Consider the following 23,860-nt stretch of genomic DNA (forward strand, 5'->3'; position numbering starts at 1 on the left):
TGTCCAAAATCATACAGCTGGTAACCGGCAGTGCTGGGATTTGCATCCATGTCTGCTCGGCCTCAAAGATTCCTGCTTTTTCTGCCACACAAGTGCATTCAGCTCCACCTTCCAATAAGTATTTACTGAGTCAACTATCTTTTGGCTTCACACCAACAGGTTGGCATTCTCAAAGTCACTTGCTTGGATGAGAAAAACCACTCTTCCTGTCAGGTGATTGAGCATGTATTCTACCTATGAAAGAAGAACATAAATGAAGAGCTGTGGACCATTTTCAAAAGTACTGGGACAGCACTCATCTCAGAAAGAAGAATGCTATTGTGGTGCCCCAGATTCAATGACTAGATGTTCACAGAGGAGTCTTCTATGAGAGAAAGTCCTATGGTCTCTGGAATTCTTCTGTGAATGAGCCTGGCTGGAGGCAGCTTTCTACAGCCTCTTAGGATGGCAGGGATCTCCCCAGCAAATTAACTGTTTCTAGTTGTCCCAGTAGGGGCTCCTGATCCATACTGCAGAGTCTTACTTGTCAGTCCCATTCTTGGGATGTGGACATGGGTATAAGGCAGAGAAAGAAGGTTTACAAAGAGGGAGACACTGGGGAGACTGGAACTATCAAGAGTGTGCATTCCTTTTTGTAATTAAAACAAGGCATGTGCCATCTGCAGAAACATGGATGGACCTAGACTTTGTCACACTGAGTGAAGTAAGTCAGACAGAGAAATATTGTATGACATCACTTATATGTGTAATCTAAAAAGAAATGATACAAATGAACTTACCTAAAAAACAGAAAGAGACTCACAACTCAGAAAATGAGCTTACGGTTGCCAGGCAGGAGGGATAGTAAGGGAGACTGGGAAGGTCATATCATATACACACTGCTATATTCAAAATGGATACCCAACATGGACCTTTGTATATGTGCCAGCCTGGATGGGAGGGGAGTTTGGGGGAGAATGGATACATGTATATGTATGGCTAAGTCCCCTCACTGTTCACCTGAAACTACCACAACATTGCTAATTGGCTATATACCAATACAAAATAAAAAGTTTAAAGTTTGGGAAAAAATAAATAAATAAAACAAGGCATGTGCTAGTAAAACTTAATTTGTAAGAAGTGGACCAAATGTGTTGAATGTTTACAATTTTTCACCTGAGCTCCAGCCTTAAGACAATGTTTGTTTTTAAATTTTCCATTTTTCCCAGAAAATCTATGAGGACTATAATTCCACAGTGGTGTAGTAAAAGATCTCTTGACTAGGGGTTAAGAGACTCCTGTTGTATTTCTGACTTTGCCACTTTCTAGCTGTGTGGAAAGTACCTTGGACAAGCACTTAACCCTCTCTGGGCTTCAGTTTCTTAGCTATTAGGTAAGGAATTTGGACTAGAGAATCGCTAACATTCTATGCTTCTATGATAACAGAAATCTCAACAACACAGGTTGGAGGGCTTCAGAGGAAAAAAAAACCTATTCTCCCAGATTATATTCATCCAGGCCAGCTTTATTTAAATTATTTTAGGGACTTCCCTGTAGTCCAATGGTTAAGAGGCTGCCTTCCAATGTATGGGACACAGGTTTGATCCCTGGTCCAGGAAGGTTACACATGTCCAGAGCAACTAAGCCCGTGCACCACACCTACTGAAGCCCACATGCCCTAGAGCCTGTGCCCTGCAGCAAGAGAAGCCACTGCAAGGAGAAGCCTGCACCAGCAACTAAGAGTAGCCCCCATTCACTACAACTAGACAAAGCCCACATGCAGCAATAAAAACCCAGCACAGCCAAAAATAAAGAAATTAATTAAATTATTTTTAAAAATTTGTTTGGTTTCATTCCCTGTTTTCCCTGAAGCTCTGGAATGGAAATGTATAAATCACCTTAAAAGAGCAACAAATATCTTTTTTCCCACCTTTGGAGAAATGTCTATTCAAATCCTTTGCCCATTTTGGGGTGGGGGGTGGTTTCTGAAATTTTTATTTTAGTTTTTTTTTAATTATTTTATTCAAATACTTTATTTTTTAAAACTCTTTATTTTGTATTGGGGTATAGCTGTTTAATAATGTTGTGATAATTTTAGATGAACAGCAAAGGGACTCAGCCATACATGTACATGTATGCATTCTCCAAAACTCCCCCCCCCCATCCAGGTTGTCACATAAAACTGAGCAGAGTTCCATGTGCTGTACAATAGGTCCTGGAACCAAATATCTTTTTAATTCATCAGAATTTAGATGACAAAGTGGAACATATGTAAAAATAGTAATGATACAAGGTAATTAAGACTAAATGAAATCACATCTGTAAAATGCCAAACAAGGCATATCACTCATAGTAGGTGCTAGGAAATGCTAGTTGCATATCTATCTTGGTTCTTCCTCGCCTATAGTACCCTCTTATAATTAATCTTTTAAGGAGAACTTAAAATGTATCACAGTTTTCCCAATTCTATGGTCTAGGTCCTCTTTTGATCTTCTTGCATCCTTCTCCTACCTCCATCATCCCCCTAAAAGAAACAACTCATCTCCATATCCTCCACCTCCTGAATGATTCTCATGTAATAATTTCTGTGGTCTCCAGCAGAATATGCCCAACATCCACTCATACCAGGGCCAGAACATGGGTCTGTTCCTTGCTGCACAGGACACATACTGCTTGCCTGGATTTCACTCCCTTCCATTTCCTTCTTTGAAGTATCCTCTATTTTCCTGAATTCACTGTTAATATTTAGTTGCCAGTTTATGAATGGTACAGAAATTGGTAAACTAGATTCTGACCTTTAAAATCTATTGCGTGTACCCAGGGGGCATAGGGAAAAGAGGGGGTGTCTTATACTTTGTGCCCTAACAGGCAATTATTTCCTATGATCTCCTTACTAAGTAACTGCCAAGCCCAGATTCAAAGAGCTGAGCTGATGCTTTAGGAGGCCTAGGAATGACTAATCACACTTTCAGATTGCCTAGTCATTTATGAAGAGTTAGAGCCTTGATCCCTGAGCTGAATGTTGGGCAGTAGTCTTCCCTTTGGATTTGACTTCACAAGGGGAGAGAGGGAGGCCTGCCTGGAGGAGGTAGGTCACACAGGTTCTGACTGTTCCTGTCCTTTTTCTCCAGAAGGCTGGATCCCTTCCAACCATAACTAGAACTGTAAGGGCCTGGGATGTTGAACTGTAAGTCCCTGGAGGGCACAGACCATACCATATTGGTTTCAGCATTTCCCAAGCAAAATGTTTGGCAGGAAACAGACCTTAATAAATGCTTGGTAAATGCAGGCTATTATTGCCCTTTAAATGCAGACAGACTCCAGGGTTTCCCTCAGGAATCTGCCTCCTGGTGTTTACACCTCTTGTGATCCTCCGCTTGAGTGCATTCAGGATCTGTTACTTGCTTTTAACCAACAGAATATGGCAAGGATGATAGGGTGTCACTCCCAGGATTATGCTACATTATGTAAAACTCTCTTGGCTAAGAATCCATGCTCCCAATGCAGGAGGCAGAGTTCCATCCCTGCTCAGGGAACTAGATCCCCGACTCTTTGCGACCCCATGAACCGCAGCACGCCAGGCCTCCCTGTCCATCACCAACTCCCGGAGTTTACCCAAACCCATGTCCATTGAGTCGGTGATGCCATCCAACCATCTCATCCTCTGTCGTCCCCTTCTCCTCCTGCCCTCAATCTTTCCCAGCATTAGGGTCTTTGCTGCAACTAAAGATCCCACATGCCACAACTAAGACCTGGTGCAGCCAAAATTAAACAATCAAACAAAAACCTCTCTCCTGCCAGGCAACAAAAGCAAAAAATAATAAATGGGACTATATCAAACTTAAAAACAACCAAAAAAATGTCTAAAAACTTCTGCATATCAAATGAAACAACAGAGTAAAAAAGCAACCTACTAAAAGGGAGAAAACATTTGCAAACCACATATCTGTTAAGAGGTTAACATCCAGAATATAGAAAGAATTCCCACAGCTCAACAATAACAAATAATCTGATTTTTAAATAGGCAAAGGACTTGAATAGACATTTTTCCAAAGAAGATATACAAATGGCCAATAAGCATATGAAAAGACACTCAACATCACTACTAATAGGAGAATCGAAAATCAAAATCACAATGAAATATCACCTCACACCTATTAGGAAGACCACTATAAATTTCAAAAAAACAGAAAATAACAAATGCTGGTACAGATGTGGAGGAAAAGGAATCCTTGTGCACTGTTGATGGGAATCAAAAAATTAAACACAGAACTACCATACAACCCAGCAATCCTACTTCAGGGCACATATCCAAAATCATTTAAAAGAGTATCTTGAAGTGATATTTGCACACCTGTGTTCACTACACCATTACTCATAATAGCAAAAAGGTGGAAGCAACCTAAATGTCCACTGATGGATAAATGGATGAAGAAATGTGGTATATACATAAAATGGAATGTTGTTCAGTCTTTGAAAAGAAGGACATTTTGTCAAAGGCTACAACATGGATAAACTTTGAGAACATTATATTAAATGAGACAAGTCATAAAATGATACAGTATGACTCCACTTATAAGAGGAACCTAGACTAGTCAAACTCAGAGACAGTAAGTAGAATGGTGGTTACCAGCAGGCTAGAGGAAGGGGCGGAGAAGGCAATGGCACCCCACTCCAGTACTCTTGCCTGGAAAATCCCATGAATGGAGGAGCCTTGTAGGCTGCAGTCCATGGGGTCGCTGAGGGTCAGACACAACTTCACTTTCACTTTCACTTTTCACTTTCATGCATTGGAGAAGGAAATGGCAACCCACTCCAGTATTCTTGTCTGGAGAATTCCAGGGACGGGGGAGTCTAGTGGGCTGCCGTCTATGGGGTCGCGCAGAGTCGGATAAGACTGAAGTGACTTAGCAGCAGCAGCAGCAGCAGCAGAGGAAGGGGGGCTTCCCTGGGGGCTCAGACAGTAAAGAATCTATCTACAATGCAGGAGACCTGGACTGGGAAGATCTCCTGGAGGAGGGCATGGCAACCCACTCCAGCATTCTTGCCTGGAGAATCCCCATGGACAGAGGAGCCAGGTGGGCTACAGTCCATGGGATTGCAAAGAATCGGACATGACTGAGAGACTAAGCACAGCACAAAGCACAGAGGAAGGGGAAAGGGAATTGTTCAATAGGTACAGAGTTTCGGTTTTGCAAGACAAAGAAGTCCTAGAGATCTATTACACAATTCTATGCATCAGTAGTTAACACTACTGCATCATACACCCAAAAATGGCTAAGGCAGTAAATTTTGTTTTGTGGTTTTTTTCACAATAAAAAAAATGACTCTATTTTGCTAGCAGACTGCTCTAGACACTCTCCATGCTGGCCTGATGAAGTAAATAGCCATATTGGGTAAGCCCTCATTACAAGGAACTGCAGGCAACTTCTAGAAATCATGAGTGGCATCAACTGACGGGCATTAAGAAGCTAAGACCCTCGGTCAAGGAAATGAATGAATTCTGCCAATGCTAATGACTTGAACTTGCAAGTGGATTCTTCCTCGTCCACGCTGCCACATGAAAATACAGTCTGGCTGACACCCTGAGCAAAGGACCCAGCTAAGCCATGCCTCAACTTCCAAATGACAGAAACCGTGATGATAAATGCATGTAATTTAAGCCACCAAGTTTGTGGTAATGTGTTATGTGGCAATAGCTAACTACCACAAAAGCGATGGTATAACAAAACTTGCTTTCAAATAACTACCTTTCTGTTGTGGAACCATGAAACAAAGTGTCCAGGATAGAGAGCAAAGGCCATTGGGACAGCAAGACCAGTCTTAGCTTTGGAATATGTCCATATCTTTGCCTAAAAGTCACTCAGCCTCTATGCCTGGTTTCCAGGGGGCAATCCCTGTGGATTTACCACAGTTGCCAATGTTCCAGCCTCCTGACAAGGAGCATTAGAAAGGAAGAAAGGAGGCATGATCATCTCTCTTGAACTTCAACCAAAGGGTCTCAATGGTCTCTCTCCAACACAATTTTTTATGATCCTCAGCAAGAGCCCCATGGAGGGCAAGAGTGACAGCCTGGGATGGATTTAGGCTAGGATGGCAAACACATTCCATCTTATAAACAGATAGGGGCTGCTTGGGATAGCTTCTTGCAGCAGGACAATGTCTCTGCTTCATCTTCTGATACAGCTTTTCATTCCCAGCCTTGCTATAGATATTCCTTGTGGTGAAGGTCAGAAATGAGCACAGCTGGGCATGTTCCAGGGAATTAAAATATAATCACCCCTATTTCTGCATATTCCCAAACAGCATTTACCACCTCCAATCTCCGTCTCTGGCCAAGGAACATCTTAACCCCACTTCTTTCTGCAGTGAAAGCAATGGACACTTTGTGACCATCTGGCTCTCTCCTCCTTCCATGTGTGTGTAGTAGTGGCAGGAGAGATGACATCATCAGAGGTAGGCAACAGCAGTGATTGAGAGGATATAGGCCATCTGAGCTTTGGCTACAGAAAGCCAGAAACCCTAAGGTGGTCAGTCTTTCCCACAAGTCAAAGTCACTGTCTCATACCTCCATATCTTCCCAGGTGTACCAGCAGAAAGGAAAGCACTTTCTTGGTGCCAATGAGAAAAGAATGATTGGTATGGCTTGGATCACAATATTGACCAAGGGCGTGGCATGTTCTGATTAGCAGCTCCCTGACCAAGAAAAGGGCTTCCCAGGTGGCGCTAGTGGTAAAGAATCTGCCTGCAGGAGACAGAAGAGACAGGGGTTCAATCCCTGGGCTGGGAGGATCCCCTGGAGAAGGAAATAGCTACCTCACTCCAGTATTCTTGCCTGAAGAATCCCATGGATGGAGGAGCCTGGGGGCTACAGTCCGTAGGGTCACAAAGAGCACACACGCATGACCAAGAAAAAGCATCTAGCTGTGTGTGTGTGTGTGTGTGTGCACTAAGTTGCTTCAGTTGTGTCCAACTCTTTGCGACCCCATGGACTGTACCCCACCATGCTCCTCTGCCCGTGGAATTCTCCAGGCAAGAATACTGGAGAATGGTTGCCATTTCTTTCTCCAGGGCATCTTCTGGACCCAGGGATCGAACCTGTGTCTCTTACATCTCCTGCACTGGCAGGAGGGTTGTTTACCACTAATGCCACCTGGGAGTAAGGGGAAATAATTTTTCAAAAGCAGGAAATGCTGTTCTGGGAAACAAATATCCACCCATCACAAGCTGTGATCTTCTCTTTCACTCAATATACATTTCAGGTGGTACCACAAGGTCCTGGTTCCTGTCATACCTGTGCTTCTTGCAATGGGCAGCGAATTCTCCTTCTGCCTAAGCCAGTTAGAATGGGGTAACTTCACTTGCAAACAAGAGGCCTGGTTAATACTTCGCTTATTACTGACCAGGCTCTTTCAACTGCGGCCTGAAGTCATATAATACTTTACATTTACAAAGAGAAGTCTTACACTTTTCATGGTTTACTCCCAAAGATGAAGAGCTTTCCATGTCCTAAATTGTAGTTTCTCAAAATGAAAGGTAAGGTAAAGAAAAGAAACGAAGGTATCTTGGCCAGTAATTCAACTACATATCAATAAAAAATAAATTTGAAAAGAAAGAAAATTCTGGCCCCAAACAAGATGCTTTCTTGGAGCTGGTTGTATTTATTCATTGATCATTCTCACAGGTTATCACCCACCTGTGTTATGTAGAAAGAAAAACACCCTCTGAGAAAGATCTATTACAACCTGTGGAACACAGACATGTTACCAAAATTTAGATAATTCAAGCTAGAATGAGCACATCTAAAGAGTCATCTCAAATTACACTTTCAGGTACTGAGGACCTGAAGTTTTAGAGTGTTTCTCTGGCTCCAGACCAACAAAATTACATCTCTGTTTACCTAGCAATTTCACTTTTAGGAACCTACATAAGAAAACAATCAGAAAGCTGGGCTAAAACTTGGATAAAAAGATGTTTATCAAAATATTATTTATCACTGGAAAAACACCTGAGTCTTCAACAATAGAATGGTATAATAAATTGCACACAATGCAACTCTAAGGAGTCATTATATATATTTAATTTAAATACACTCACTGGCATGGAAAAATACTTTATACTATTAATAGTAATAATGCTAACAATTATACCAGGTACGATGCTGGGTACTTCTTTTTTTGTGGGGGGGGTGGGTGCGCACACCACACTATTTGTGGAATCTTAGTCCCCCAACCAAGGACTGAACACCAGGCCCTTGGCAGTGAGAATGCAGAGTCCTAACCACTGGACCACCAGGGAATTCCCACTAGGTACTTTATATGTATTACTTTGCTTAATCCTTACAACAATTACCATATGAAGGATACTATTAATATTTCCTCATTACAGATGAAGAAACAGTGACTTAACAAGGTTACGTAGTGACGTAATCACATAGGTGGGGAGTGTGTGAGGACAAAGCTGTAGTAGATAAGAAAGTGAAAGTGAAGTCGCTCAGTCGCGTTCAACTCTGTGACCCCATGGACTGCAGCCAACCAGGCTCCTCAATCCACGGAATTTTCCAGGCAAGAGTACTGGAGTGGGTTGCCATTTCCTTCTCCAAGGGATCTTCCCGACCCAGGGATTGAACCCAGGTCTCCCGCATTGCAGGCAGACACTTTTACTGTCTGAGCCACCAGGGAAGCCCAGTAGATAGGAAGCTACTACACTATTCAGCAGGAGAGGCATTATAGATACATGATTCCAACTTTTTATTACATAGGCATAACACACACAGGTTATTTTTAAAATATTTTTAAGCGAATACAAGCAAGCACAGACCAGTCAGAATGGACGCTGCAACCAATCAGAATGGAAGCCAGGAGTGAACAACCCAAATGGCCATCTGAGTTCAGTAAGCCTTTGCTGTGTAACGAAAAACCCTGAAGTGTAGTGGCTTAAAACAAGCATTCTATTGACTCATGATTCTGTGGATTGATAACATGGGCTGGGAACAGCAAAGAGGTTTTTCTACTGGTCTTACCTAGGGTTACTTGTGTAGCTACAATCATTTGACAGCTCGACTGGGACTAAATGGTCCAAGATGGTGTCACTTATGTATCTGGCCTTACATATGCATGAAATCTTTCATCCTCAAGGAGGCTAGCTCAAGCTTCCTCATATGGCAGCAGCAGCAATCCAAGAGAACGTGAGCAGAAGCTTTATGATCTCTTGAGGTCTTGCTTAGAAGTTGTACACTACCACTTTTACCGTATTTTATTGGTCAAGGCAAGTCACAAAGCCAGTCCAAATTCAAGGAGTGGGGAAACAGACTCCACCTCTTGATGGGAGGAGCTTCAATGAATTTGTGGCCATTTTAATTCACTACACTGTCCATACCAACTTAGTATCAGCCCTACCTGTGTATGTACATAGAAAAGACTAGAAGGAAGTCAGCCTACTAATTGGAATTATTATTAACTTTTTCTATTTCTGTATTTCTCCAATTTTCCTAATCAATATGCATTATTTTTATAAACAGAAAAAAAAAAACTATGACACCTTCCATAACAGTTTAATAGAGCAAATTGGACAGCTTCACTTTGGCATGGAAATCAACAGAATTCCTTCTTTCCTAGTTCTACCATTTCCTAGCTGTGGCAGTTTTGTAGCCCTCTGAGCCTCCGGTTTTCTCTGTTGCAAAGATGGAGCTAACATTAGCTATTTCACAAGAGAGCTGTTATCAAATGAGACAATGACTGTAAAACACCCATGATGTCCCTGGCCGTTTCCTTTCCTGCGACTCTTCTCCTGCTCAGACCTCTTCAGTTATAGGATTATCTTTCTGATAAAGATTAAATCTGGTTGTAAGTAAGTAAGTGAAGTCGCTCACTTGTATCTGACGCTTTGCGACCCCGTGGACTACAGCCTACCAGGCTTTTCCAGGCAAGAATCTGGAGTGGGTTACCATTTCCTTCTCCAGGGGATCTTCCCAACCCAGGGATTGAACCCGGGTCTCCCACGTTGGAGGCAGATGCTTTAACCTCTGAGCCACCAGGGAATCTGGTTGTAGTAAACTATAAATATATCTCTAAAGTAAACTGTATGTCCTGAGGGCTTCTTTCAAAACTTAGACCTACTTTATTATAAACCCCCAAGTACCTAGCATAAGAGTCAATAAATAGTTGTTGATTTGTTGACTCATTAACCAAATAAAATTTTCCAAATGCTAGGCTGCTACTGCTGCTAAGTCACTTCAGTCGTGTCCGACTCTGTGCGTCCCCATAGATGGCAGCGCACCAGGGTCCCCCGTCCCTGGGATTCTCCAGGCAAGAACACTGGAGTGGGTTGCCATTTCCTTCTCCAATGCACGAAAGTGAAAAGTGAAAAGTGAAAGTGAAGTCGCTTAGTTGTATCCGACTCTTAGCGACCCAATGGACTGCAGCCTACCAGGCTCCTCCGTCCATGGGATTTTCCAGGCAAGAGTACTGGAGTGGGGTGCCATTGCCTTCTCCGAAATGCTAGGCAGTTAACCTCTTTCTATGCAGTTTTAAATTTAAATTCCACTATCAGGAGCAGGTAATGTTGGTCACTCATGGCATCTATCTATTCCTGACAATGGAGAAACCTAACTTGATTCATAAAGAAAATCCACATTTCTTAGGGTTCTAAGCTTGTGCAAAAAACACAATCAATGAGCTTTTTCTAGCCACCTGTTTTTCTGAATGGGCCCTTATTGTCATAATGGCAAAGTGAAGCATAAAAACATGAAACTGAAACCAGAAAAGCAGAATAAATAGAAAAACATATATTATGTGTTTTAATGACAAACAACCATTATTCTAAAAGACTAAGCAGACCACATTGAAAACGGCCTTGTTTTTGCTTCAAGGAGGCAGTTATTATTAATGCTTAGTCACAGAGTTCTAACTTACTGTTAGTACTAATTCTGTAACAAGCTCTCCTGGGTCTTCCCACAACACAAAACAAAGCAGAGGAAGGAAGGGCTTATGTACGGTCATCCCAAGTGCAATGGTGTCAGGAAACACTACCTAACGTGGCTTAGGCAGATGAGAATCAATGCTATTTTTAAAGATGTTTGAGAAACACATTCCATAAACTCTCACAATGACTCACTACGCATGATATCCGCAGAGGGTGGGAAGGGGAGTTACTTTTGCTTTCTTTTCTACCTACAGGATATTTTGAGCAGAGGCAGAGAGTTATGTTGAATGTTGGGGGAGGGGGTCATTTGGTGATAATCCAACCTACAGACTGAAAACATTGCAGGCTCCTTTTATGCTTTCGCTCTGACTCAGTCAGGAACCCAGGCTAGGCAGCCAAAGCAGGGCCCTCAGAAGGCCTGTCTGGGAAGGTGGTTTGTAAATAAAAACCTGTATCTGCAAAAGGATGGAGTACTTGCTCCAGTTGGGTATAACCCAGGAAGAGCTATAAACTAATCCAACTGTTCTCAAACATTTTCCTCTCAGGAAATTTAAAAATCATTGAGAAATTCTAAAAGCTGAACTTTGAAAAGTCTAGAAAACATGAGAACATACAAACACACCTTCCTTTAGTCACCAAAGCAAGGATGTCATCACACATCCTGTAAATTTGTAATTACTTCAAAATAAAAAGTTTTAAAGGAGGGGAGAAGAAGCGCAGGGAATGAGCAAGGAGGGAATGCAACAACTTTAAACAGCAATGGAAGCCAGAAGATAGATGTCATCAATATGCTGAGAGAAAGGAACTTCCAACCTCAAATTCGTTCACAGTGAAATAAATCCTCCAAGAACTTTAGGATAACTGAAAGACATATTTAGACAAGCAAAACAGAAAATGTTCTATGAGCGGACCCTCACTAAATGCAAGTCAGAAGGAGTGTACCTCAGGCACAAGTGTTTCCATAGGAAAGCCAGAGATTTTAAGAAAAAAATAAAAATGAAAAAAGTAAGAAAGAAAATATTCTGTTAACTCTAAAAATTACCAGCAGAGGGGGAAAGAATTATTGAGGAAGCCAAATAGCTTACCTTGGGAAATTCTAGAAAACACAACATGCAAGCACACATTCCTTCAGTCATGAGAGCAATGACGTCATCATACATCAGTTCTCTGGAAAATTCCAGCGAAACTAAGAAAGGCAAATGAAACCCTATTACTATGAAGCTAGTTCTGAAATGATCTTGGGACCCACACGGGCCCCCAGACCACCCTATGGGAGCCGCTACTCTAAACCTCTCATCCCCTCACTGCTCAAAGCCAGGTGTCTCCAAAGAAGAAACTGTCAAGTCATTGGTCCAGGGCCCAAAGGGGAACCTCTCTCTTCCTTTTGCAAAGGTCACTTCGGGGACGCCTAGGCTGGGAGGTTGGACTTTCGGGAAGCCTCTACCATGTGCCACGAGAGGGCGCCACTAGAGAGCTCAGCCTAGCGCCTCGCCGCCGCACCCCGCCCGCGCCGGCCAGGTTCACACAGGGGCCCGGAAAAGAGGGAGGTGCCCGGAAGAGGGGGCGGTCGCGACCTCATTGGTCGAGGCGCCTCCGCCTCACGTCCCGGGGCGGGGCTTCTTCAAGCTAAAAGGCAGAGAGCCCGACGGCAGGAGCGCGCGCGGCTCCAGTTGCAGTGAGCTGCTTGTCTTACGTTGTTCGCAGAGGTTCGCCGGGTCATGGTGCCATCCTGACTGGGAAGAGGACGCTCCGGGGAGACGAATGAGGAACCACCTCCTCCTACTGTTCAAGTACAGGGGCCTGGTCCGCAAAGGGAAGAAAAGCAAAAGACGAAAATGGCTAAATTCGTGATCCGCCCGGCCACCGCTGCCGACTGCAGTGACATCCTGCGGCTGATCAAGGTAGCGGGAAGCTCGGGCTCCTCCCGAGGCGGAGTTGGGGTCCTTGTACCCCGCAGGTCCCTTTTCTCCGGCCGCCTACCCACAGCCCCGGCCAGGCGGCGCTGCTCCGGGCGAAACTCGAAACGAATCCCCGCCCCGCCCACCCCCTTCCCCCGAGCTGTCCGGGCCGGGGCCTCACTTAATGTTCTGCTTCTCTTCCTTTTTCTTATGTGCCTCAACCCAGGAATTGGCTAAATACGAATACATGGAAGAGCAAGTAATGTTAACTGAAAAAGGTAACGCATCAGTGGCAGGGCAGGGGACGAGCGTCTGGGGGACGACTTTCACTGACTCCAACACTGTCTCTGCTTCCCCTTCTTGCAGATCTGCTGGAAGACGGTTTCGGAGAGCACCCCTTCTACCACTGCTTAGTTGCAGAAGTGCCCAAGGAGCACCTGACTCCGGAAGGTAATCGCCCTGCCCTTCTAGAAGCCGAAGAGACCGAGTGTTGTGTAAGACGTAGAGTCCGCTCTGTAGAAGCACTGACAACACAGGCTGAAGTTACTTAACTGAGAAATTGGCCAGAAATAATAGCCAGCCAGTGTTCAAAGTACTGAAAAAAAAAAAAAAATAGATGTGCTGCACTTAATAATAGGGCGGGTTAAAAGAGCTCTTTAAGTATCAGTGCTGTGGAGACCCGGAAGAGTTTGAGCTGTTTATGTAAGTATCAGAATGCGGTGGAGACCCGGAAAAGTTTGGTATAAAGTCATTTGTTGTAAATTCAGTTTCATAAATGGTTCTTGTTTGACCCTAACGTAACCTTTTTTGTATCTGTGTTAAATTACATTTTTTTCTTTAATTTGTCCCAATCTTCAGGTTACAGTCTCTAGCTTCGCCATGTACATGGCCCTTCCGTGTACATGGATGGGCGGGGAGGTAACTAAAAGATCCTTTACACAATAAAGTAGATGATCATGATAAATGAGGTAAGGCCCTATTATCACACACTTAAAACACGGTAGATCAGAAGCTCCAATGTACTCGCTTCCTGTTTGGGAAGGACTATAAGATGGCTAGAAAGTTTAATTTGAAACTTTTGCTTCCAATTGGAATTACAGACACCTATTAAGAAGAAGTCGGATGCTTTTTTCCTTTTATTTTTCTTTGTTTTTTTCTTTGTTGTTGTTGTTTTTCTTCCTGGTCATTGTTGAATGGCCAAAAGACAAAGCCAAAGGGGGAAGTTGATGGGCCTGGTTGGGGGGTGATTAAGGTTTTTTTTTGTTCTGAGGTCATTTCCTCCTGCTAGAAAAAAAAATGAGCAAAATACATAAGGGATGAGGTACTTTCCAGAGGTATGTGGATGTTACATCATACCTGAGTACCTCTGTTTCTTCCGACTTAAACACTGGGGAAAGCAAATTGAAAATGTGTGAATTGGAAGGCAAGTTCTGAAATTAAACCTTACTGTTTCGGCCTTATGTCCTGACCTTAAGGAAGCAGGGTTTCTAAACTACAAATACTTACTATTCTGAACTGCCGTGTAAACCTGACTTATTCCCAAGTCAACATACCAATAGGATGTGAATAATGTGTGTGTTTAGTTTAAGACCATAGCACTTTCACTCTGGCAAGTAATGAAAGCATTCTCAATCCTGAGTGTGAGATGCAACAGATTGCCAAGTGGCCAGTCCATGGTTTTAGCCTGGCTTCAGCTAGCTCTAACGTGTGCTTTTTGTGAAAACATGTTCTAAGAACAGTGAGATCATCCAACAGTGATCTGGATTGCACTAGCCTAAAAATCAGAAGATAGTCCGGTCCAATGGCTACTTATTTTTATAATACATGCATGTATATTTTTTAAACTTATGATAGGCTTCTGATTTTGCACCTACAACCTTGACAGATTCTTTTTCATCCGTAACTCATGTGATACTCTTATTACAGGACACAGCATTGTTGGTTTTGCCATGTACTATTTTACCTATGATCCATGGATCGGCAAACTGTTGTATCTTGAGGACTTCTTTGTGATGAGCGATTATAGAGGTATGGTTGAGTTCAGGGGGGCTGCTCTAAAGAGAAATCGGGGCTTGAAGTCCTTAAAATGACTTTTTAAAATGGTACTTCTCGTTCTTTTAGGCTTTGGCATAGGCTCAGAAATTCTGAAGAAGCTAAGCCAGGTATGTCTTGGTGTTTGGTTTCCAAATTTGCAAGGATTACTGGGTTATTTGAAGGACTGAATTGAAATTGGGTCTTGGAAAGCAGGTGCACCGTCACTGAGTTCATTTTCCTTTCCCGTGTAACAGGTTGCAATGAAGTGTCGCTGCAGCAGCATGCACTTCTTGGTGGCAGAGTGGAATGAACCATCTATCAACTTCTACAAAAGAAGAGGTGCCTCTGATCTATCCAGCGAAGAGGGATGGAGACTCTTCAAGATCGACAAGGAGTACTTGCTGAAAATGGCAGCAGAGGAGTGAGGAGTGCTGGTGTAGAAAATGACAGCTTCCATTCTATTTTAGAATAACTTCTCAACTTATCTTGCTTTCTCTCCTCTTTGTAGTGAAATAATAGAATGAGCACCCATTCCAAAGCTTTATTACCAGTGGCGTTGTTGCATGTTTGAAATAAGGTCTGTTTAAGATGGCAATCTTGTATACAGGTTGGAGACAGATTTCTCTTTTAACATCTTTTGATAAACAACAGGTGGTATGATAATGTCTATGAAAAAAACTTCATTCTTGTGAGTCATTTAAATGTGTACAATGTACACACTGGTACTTAGAGTTTCTGTTTTGATTCTTTTTTTAATAAAGTACCCTTTGATTTAATTATCTGGTGTAAGCATTGTTACTGATCTTTTATTTCTTAGTCATTTTTCTTGCTGTTGAGTGCAAAATAAAAATGCCCAAGAAACATGATAATTTTACAATTTTTTAAAAAGAGTTTTTAATCCAGTCTAAAGTGTCTGATGATCAGGAGCTGTGTTGTGCCTGTATTCCCAATGTCTAGAAAGAAGCCAGTTGAATCCCAAGGTTTTATATGTAGCAACATATAAAATATGACTTTCTATTGATGACACTGTACACTTAACCCAACAGAATTTTCAAGAGCTTAGAAACTGAGGCCCCACAGCAAAAAAAAGCCCATTTTTTACACCAGTAAAAGAGGTGGAAATGGGATTCTGAAATACTGGAAATTGGGAGGAAAAACATCTTGCTCACAACAACCTCATCCCACACAAAACACTAGGCTGAAGGGAAAGTAGATCACTTTGCTAGTCAGGCAAGAATAAAAATTCCACATTTTTACAGGAACATGGTAAACTAAAAGGCTGGAGTTGGACACAGGTACCAGTCAGGGAAATCACCATCCTATTTGGAGGACAAGTTTCTCGAACTGTGTTAACACCATGGACATTTATGCAGAGAAACCGCAGGGGTGGTTAAAGCCACTGGGGATGGGGGAAGAAGTAGCTAAGACCTTTCTCCAGGACTGAAAATTAACTCCCAAAGAGGGCTGAGGAGAAGACAGATAGATAGGTGAACTCCTTTTTATTACTCATGACACTGACCTAAATTCCTAAAGCCACTAATTTCCCACAATAATGAACATGTTAGTTAATAATCACTGTACTGATTTCCAAGATGAATCTTTTCCAAAAGAATTCATCAGATAACTGAAAAGCAGTACTCAGTATCTTCTTTCTGTGTTCTCCAGGAAATAAATACTGGGCTTCTCACTCAAAGGAGGATTTTGGCTTGCATCCCTTGGTTTCAGTCTTTTGTGGCTTCCTAAATTAGAAGGCAGCCATATACACAAGTAGGGTCCTGTACTGTATTTAACAGGAGAGCCTTGGGATTAATTGGTAGCTTAGAGAGTATGTCATGAAAACAGGGTTAGTCAATTTTCAACCAGGGTCCTGCTAAGCTGGCAAATAACTATAGGAGAGAAACGCTGGCAAACACAAAAAGGGTTAATGAAACACAAGGAGCTTTGTGGGGAGAGAAGACATTTTGAAAATTGTGTTTTGGAAAGTGGGCCTCTTTGAGGAAAACAACTACATGCTGACTGTGGTTAAATATGTGAATAAATTAGATTAACCAAGGGAGTTACAATGTAACTCTTTGTTTTCTCATCCTTCTTAGAGCTTAGCCCTAAAGGCCCAGTGTTGTCAACATGAAAGCTTTTATGAAGTTTTTGTGTCCACTTTAAAGAAGTCCCATAAGTTTAAAACTTAGAAACTGAAACACCACAGCATCAGCCCACTGACTGTTCAACTCTCCTTACAAAGACACCTGTTTAAAAACTGAACTAAAAACAAATCTGCAAAACTTGAAATCACCAGGCAAGTAAGAAAGCACGTTCCAGGGAAATCAAAGGGAATAAAAAACAAAAACGTGAAAAAGTGGCAGGGTTTGGGGAGAGACTCCAGGTAAACAAGACTTCCATAAAGATAACTTTAAAATTACTATTTTACTAATATGTTATGCCTAACATCATTTGGGAAGAATAGTATTTCAGGCCTAAGAACTTGCCAGTTCTTACGTAAGAATATTTTCTGGTTTTCTCTGCGTAGTTTAGGAAAATAACTCTTATTTGCTAAGTTTATTATCTCCCTTAATAAAATCGTAATTCTTGATACAGCTAAAACAGGAAGTGGCTGGGTCTGTCCACACATAGGCTCAGGAGACATCCAGCCACCAACCTGATTATAGGGTCAATAGTAGAGGGATGGTCTGTCATGGTCCAAACCAGAGCCCAAAGTCATCAGCTGTGTAGATTTCACCAGGCAGCCTTTCTAGGGAAAGAAAATGGAGTCTTTTTCACAGAAATGCACAACCAATGGTTTGGAAGAAATCTAAGATCTTATACCCACTCAACACATTACTGTGAGTCCCCAGCAGGGCCTAGAATGATGACACATCTCTGCTCCTTGAAGCAAGGGGCTGCTCAGCAGCAACTGAGGGAGCCGGCCAGGCCCTGGGAGGCCCACCCTCCTGTTCAGAATCTGCAGGTGGCCATGTCTGCTCCCAAGATTCTGTTTACCTGACTGGCCTCATCTTTGTCTCCCTGCTTCATCATGTCTTTCTGAGGATGGTCATGTCAGGGTGACTCTGTTTTATTCTCATCCCTTTTCTTTGTGCTGCTGGTCCAGGTTTCAACCTAGTCAGCCATCACCCACAACCCAGGCTCACAGGCCCACACCCTTATGGAGCCCACTCCACCCCTACCCCCATCCTTGCCATCATTGCCTTGGTTTCCTCTTCTATCAAAGGCCACTAACTGCCCTTCCTTGAAAGGTTCTCCCAGCACCCTCTTGCCCCTGTCACTTCTCTTTCTTGGGGCTCACATCAACCCAGCAAATATTTTTAGTAGCTTCCACATGGTTATCAACGTAATAGTTCATAGGAGCTAACGTTAGTAAGTACTCACCAGGAACCAGGCATTCCACTTGACGCTTTGTACAGTCATGATGTCATCTAATTCTCACGAACATCCTGTGAGGTAGATACTATAATTAGTTTCTTTTTATAATGAGAAACTAACCCTCAGAGAGGTTAAGTTGCCTAAGGCCACACAACTAGGCCTGGGAATCAAACTCCAAACCAAATTTCTCAAACCCCTGGGGGTTCACTGGCATATTCTCTCTCAGAATGATTGAATTTGGTGTTTCTTTTGGATTATAGTCTAAAGAATAATCAGTACAGTTGTCCCTCAGTATCCGAGGGGGATTCTGGAATTTTTTTTTCCAAATATTTTCCATTCACTATTACTTGAATCCAATGATGCAGAACTCACAGATAAGGGAGGGCCAAGTGTATAAGCATTTTCTGGATTCTCGAAATCAGTAGTTCTCAATACTGGCTGCACATGACAATCACCTAGAAAGCTTTTAAGAAATACTAATGCCCCACCCTGAGAGAATCTTAATTTATTTCTTAATGTACATTCCAAAGTAAAGCCAGGGCTGATGGCCACTGAGCTAGGTAATCATCTTGTAACCAAATCCCAGCCACAATTGTGAGTACAACCACTTCTATCTGTGTTTATGCTGCTCACCTTGACACCCTATCATTAACAGTGAACTCTTGCCAAGCAAAGACCAAGTAAAGTCACATCACACCTCATGATCCTGGAGAATTTTTAGATAAAAATGGCGAGAGAATTGTGCTAGCCAACTGCGTACAGTGCTGAAACCGAAAACTGCCAGCAGTACCATGCTCCTTTGCAAGCAGTCACTTCATTTCAGCAAAACATCTTCCCTCACGTTAAATCAGTGTTGCTCATTTGAGTTTTGTTTGGTAGTTTTGTTTGTATTTGACTTGTAAATGTATATGGTTTCACAGCTGTATAGGAGCCATGAACATAAAATATCCATGTCTAGCTGTAGGTCTACAGTAAGTAGTATAATAATTTTGGAAGGAGGGAGGCTCAAGAGGGACGGGATATATGCATACATAATATAGCTGGTACACTTTGTTGTACAGCAGAAACTAACACAACATTGTAAAGCATTTATACTCCAATAAAAGTAATTTAAAATACACATATTTTAAAAAGGATAATTTCAATCACTACTGGGGCTCTGTAAGAATCCTTTCCTTTAAAAGGGATCCAAGTTACCCAAGTTGGAGAAACACTGCTGTGACCATAATGCAATAATGCCTACTTCTGATTGGTTAAAAAATAAAAGGCCAGTGGCATCAGAGGGAAGACTCTACCCACCGAGCTCCAATGTGATCAGATTTAGGCTTGATTTACAGCAAAAAAATTTCATAGATAATATGCTTTTTTTTCCATCAAGAGGCATATAACATTTGATTATCTCTTTTTGTGATGCTAGCAGTCAATACCGATGTCAATACCGAAATTCACTAGGAATTTCAAAATGCGGTACTCTTATCATTCGTTCTTCATTCCTTAGCTAAAATACTTCTATGAAAAGAACTTTCTCCTCTCTTGTGTTTTGTTGCTATGAAGTACAATTCACCCAGAGAAAGCAGGATACATGCTTGATTCTTGTTATTTCAGATCAGATCAGATCAGATCAGTCGCTCAGTCGTGTCCGACTCTTTGCGACCCCATGAATCGCAGCACGCCAGGCCTCCCTGTCCATCACCAACTCCCGGAGTTCACTCAGACTCACGTCCATCGAGTCAGTGATGCCATCCAGCCATCTCATCCTCTGTCGTCCCCTTCTCCTCCTGCCCCCAATCCCTCCCAGCATCAGGGTCTTTTCCAATGAGTCAACTCTTCGCATGAGGTGGCCAAAGTACTGGAGTTTCAGCTTTAGTATCATTCCTTCCAAAGAAATCCCAGGGCTGATCTCCTTCAGAATGGACTGGTTGGATCTCCTTGCAGTCCAAGGGACTCTCAAGAGTCTTCTCCAACACCACAGTTCAAAAGCATCAATTCTTTGGTGCTCAGCCTTCTTCACAGTCCAACTCTCACACCCATACATGGCCACAGGAAAAACCATAGCCTTGACTAGAAGGACCTTTGTTGGCAAAGTAATGTCTCTGCTTTTGAATATGCTATCTAGGTTGGTCTTGTTATTTACTAGATTGGAAAAGAATGGATTGGCTTTCTGGCATCTTCCAATTAGGTTTTCTCCCCCCAAGTATCTTTATTAACTCGTGGACTTGAAACATTTCCTGTGTCTTAAATCATTGACATTATTTTTCTAACTGAAGCTCAGACTGCTTTAATTGTCCAGTGAGAACTTCTTCAAGTTGGCTTCAGAATCCATTGCCCATGATCCCAGAAGCCTTTCTTTATTAGCTTCCTGGCTTTTAAGATATCCCAGGTTCATCTTGTGTATTTTTCACCCCAGACCTGATAACAGTTCAGTTGCTCATTCATGTCTGACTCTGCAACCCCATGGACTGCAGCACACCAGGCCTCCCTGTCCATCACCAAGTCCTGGATCCTACTCAGACTCATGTCCATTGCATCAGTGATGCCATCCAACCATCTAATCCTCTGTCATCCCCTTCTCCTCCTGCCTTCAATCTTGCCCAGCATTGGGGTCTTTTCCAATGAGTCGGCTCTTCACATCAGGCAGCCAAAGTATTGGAGTTTCAGCTTCAACATCAGTCCTTCCAATGAATATTCAGGACTGATTTCCTTTATGATTGACTGGCTGGATCTTCTTGCAGTCTAAGGGACTCTCAAGAGTCTTCTCCAACACCACAGTTCAAAAGCATCAATTCTTTGGCATTCAGCTTTCTTTATAGTCCAACTCCTGAATCCATACATGACTACTAGAAAAACCATAGCTTTGACTAGACAGACCTTTGTTGGCAAAGTAATGTCTCTGCTTTTGAATATGCTATCTAGGTTGGTCATAGCATTTCTTCCAAGGATCAAGCGTCTTTTAATTTCATGGCTGCAGTCACCATCTGCAGTGATTTTGAAGCCCAAAAAAATAAAGTCTGACACTGTTTCCACTGTTTCCCCGTCTATTTGCCATGAAGTGATGGGACCAGATGCCATGATCTTTGTTTTCTAAATGTTGAGTTTTAAGCCAACTTTTTCACTCACCTCTTTCATTTTCATCAAGAGGCTTCTGACATCAATGGTGAGGTAATCCTGAGCTTCTGAGGTTTCCAGGAAGCGACATTTACTGAGAGTAGTGGTCACAGTTCTGTCTTGACAATGACATGGACACAGCAGACTGGTGGCATTCACCTCCAGCTTGGCTCAGGGAGCCTTCCACCAGCTGTGTGGCCCAGGGCTGTCTTCTTCCACCTGGGTACTTATCCTGCTTTCTTTCATCCAGTGAATCAATAACAAAAAACAACAAAAGTGGTTACAAAACAGCTAAATCCACAGCAATGATACTTGTTTGCAGAGCAACACCATCCATCCAGAGGCAGTTTGGGTCTGGTGGAAAGAACACTCCACTTGGAGGCAAGGGAAACTGAATTTGATCCTGGCTCTTCTTCATTCGTAGGTATAAAAAAAAACTTCATTTACAGAACTAAAAATAAACTACCTCCTAGCTGCTATGAGGACTGAATAAGACTATGACTGTGAAAGTGCAGGATGTATATGATTAATATATTCTACATGAAATACTTAGAGTCACCCCATGTTGAACCTCTACTATGCGTCAGATACCACAGTTTTGTTATTTCATTCATCTTCATAACAGCAGCAGAATATGGCACCTCAAAACATGCTGCTTTGGCATAAGGATTATTTTGAGCTAAAGGCACTTGAAAAACAGCAGATGCATGAAGGGCATTCTAATCTCTCTTTTTTTCATTCTGAAAACAAGAGATAACACTCCCAAGTGAAAGATGCCTTCCCTGTCCCAGGAGAAAAGAAACATTCTTCACCTGGGAGTCAAGGCCCACCTTTTAAGAGCCTTCTTTCTATATATTTCAGTTACTTCTCCACAATCACCCCTCTTTGTCCAATCTGTTGGAAAAGCATTCAGGTTCTGCCACCTCTTTGGTGCTCATTTCCTTACGAGGGCTCTCCCCTGCCCTGTCACTGTAAAACACATTCAATCAATATGTGTGCTTTTTTTCCTGTCGATCTGTTTTATGTTAATTAAATTCTCAGGCCCAGCCAAAAACCCCAAGAGGGTAAAGGTCATGTTTTGCCTTTCCTCCACAGGTTCCTGTGGTGTGCAGTGAGCCAGCTGGGGTTAGGGAGGAGCTTTGAACTATAGACTTTGCTGATTAACAGGGTGTAAATATTGATCCTGATTTCAAGCTACCAAGGGCTTTAACCACTGGCTTGCAAAATTTTTGAATATTTAACAGGAGGCTCTCCCAAGCCAATAGGAGCAGGCTTCAGCACACCACGGAATCAGGCCCATTTCAAAGATGAGGAAAGGGAGGTTTAGAGAAGTTAAGCAATTTGCATTCACTGCAGGGAGTGCAGGTCTGGGCTGTTAACCCAGTCTGTGCCTCCACAAACGTGCTTTCAAAACTCCCTGGCCCTTCTCGAAGCAGCTGATCCACACTCTTTGACCTTGGATTTATGTATTTATTTATGCTTTTGGCATAGCAGCGTGACCAAAAATGTCTACCTCCTTGACCGGCAGCATCCCAGGAGCAGGGACCGTGTCCCACGATATTTATATCTTCAGAGTCTCTCATTCCACGCATGGCACGCAGTAGGCATTTAACAAACATTCATGAAATAAATGGGATCAATCAGCCCCAGTCTGAGGGGAAAACTGAGAGACAGAATCGATCCTAATGTCATGCTTTCCCTGTAACAGGTATCCATGATGAGAGTTAGAATTTAATGGGGGGGGGGGGAAAGCAAGCTGATAATTATAGGGCACTTTCTACGTTCCACGTGATATACATGGATTATGTCATTTAATCCTCAAAACAAAGCCATCCTTTTGTGTATGAGGAAGGCAACGTATAGGGGGTGAAACAACTTGTTCTGTATTATACAACCAGAAGGCAATGGGGTTGAGATTTGAACTGGACAGCCGGGCCCCAGACACACCTCACAAACCACAACTCATTGTCTAGTTTAACCATACACGGTGGCCTTGAGTCATTAATACTGGTGGTGCTTTGGGATGGAGACTGTTTCTTTGTCACCTGGAAAAGGTCTCACCTGTGCTTAGATTAGTTGTGGAGGAGCCGAGGGAGAGTGGGATTGCCATCAACTGCTCCCTGCCTCAACGCTTCCTGGCCAGCCCCGTGAGAAAATAAGAGTTTTCTGCCGAGGACCAGCTTCAGGGCAAGGCAAGCAGTTCAGGAACCATCCCACTTCACTTTCTCTTCCTCAAAGTATATACAAGTTCTGCTACTAGAAACAAACATTTGCTCTCCTAAATTTTCCACACGGGCCTCCAAGGAGTTGAAAAACAAAAATCATTTTCCAGTTTCTCTGGCTTCAAGCCTGATTCCAGGACGTGATCCAACACTAATCACCATCCAAATGACTGTCAGTGAGAGGGTGGCTATGTACTCTGGCAGATAGTACTGAGGCAGTCTTGTGCAATGCTGTTACAGCATTATGTTATAATTACACCCCGGCCTTGTTGCCTGCACATCTCGCAGATGCTTATCCACCAACGGGGTGTTAGCTGACAATCA

The 23,860-nt window shown here is 42.7% G+C and overlaps 1 protein-coding gene and 2 long non-coding RNA genes across 4 annotated transcripts in view; 1 reads left to right on the top strand and 2 right to left on the bottom strand.

Annotated features, from left to right (window-relative positions):
- The window catches only part of LOC147339903 (uncharacterized), a 31,267-nt gene extending 18,804 nt beyond the window's left edge, over positions 1-12,463 (bottom strand). The window contains exons 1-2 of the long non-coding RNA XR_015159724.1: positions 12,347-12,463; positions 11,988-12,088 (exon numbers count right to left, since the gene is read on the bottom strand). This is a non-coding gene — a long non-coding RNA (uncharacterized LOC147339903). The remainder of the gene's footprint in view (positions 1-11,987; positions 12,089-12,346) is intronic.
- A 93-nt stretch (positions 12,464-12,556) lies between these two features.
- On the top strand, positions 12,557-15,610 carry SAT1 (spermidine/spermine N1-acetyltransferase 1). Of its 2 annotated transcripts, XM_086389337.1 has the most exons (7): positions 12,557-12,803; positions 13,027-13,078; positions 13,167-13,250; positions 13,659-13,768; positions 14,727-14,828; positions 14,922-14,962; positions 15,089-15,610. In XM_086389337.1, the coding sequence occupies exons 5-7, from the start codon at positions 14,750-14,752 to the stop codon at positions 15,257-15,259; spliced, it is 291 nt and encodes a 96-aa protein (XP_086245463.1). In that variant the 5' UTR covers positions 12,557-12,803; positions 13,027-13,078; positions 13,167-13,250; positions 13,659-13,768; positions 14,727-14,749; the 3' UTR covers positions 15,260-15,610. The 2 variants fall into 2 exon arrangements, with proteins under 2 accessions (XP_086245463.1, XP_086245462.1); XM_086389336.1 differs by lacking the exon at positions 13,659-13,768.
- Positions 15,611-15,703: 93 nt separating this feature from the next.
- Positions 15,704-21,670, bottom strand: LOC147339905 (uncharacterized). The gene is made up of 3 exons (XR_015159725.1): positions 21,327-21,670; positions 18,216-18,280; positions 15,704-17,580 (listed from the first exon to the last, which is right to left on the bottom strand). It is a non-coding gene; the product is annotated as an uncharacterized LOC147339905 (long non-coding RNA).
- Between the last annotated feature and the right edge of the window lie 2,190 nt (positions 21,671-23,860).

The sequence above is a fragment of the Bos grunniens genome, chromosome X, assembly GCF_055505025.1.
Source record: "Bos grunniens cultivar Pamir isolate PY7600 chromosome X, Bosgru_T2T1.0, whole genome shotgun sequence".
Lineage (NCBI taxonomy): Eukaryota > Metazoa > Chordata > Mammalia > Artiodactyla > Bovidae > Bos > Bos grunniens.

Excerpts from the sequence above, each read along its gene's own strand:
- SAT1 (XM_086389336.1), top strand. The coding sequence starts at position 12,738 with ATGGCTAAATTCGTGATCCGCCCGGCCACCGCTGCCGACTGCAGTGAC. Across the intron at positions 14,829-14,921 it reads TGTGATGAGCGATTATAGAG|GCTTTGGCATAGGCTCAGAA; the intron begins GTATGGTTGAGT and ends TCGTTCTTTTAG. Across the intron at positions 14,963-15,088 it reads TTCTGAAGAAGCTAAGCCAG|GTTGCAATGAAGTGTCGCTG; the intron begins GTATGTCTTGGT and ends CCCGTGTAACAG.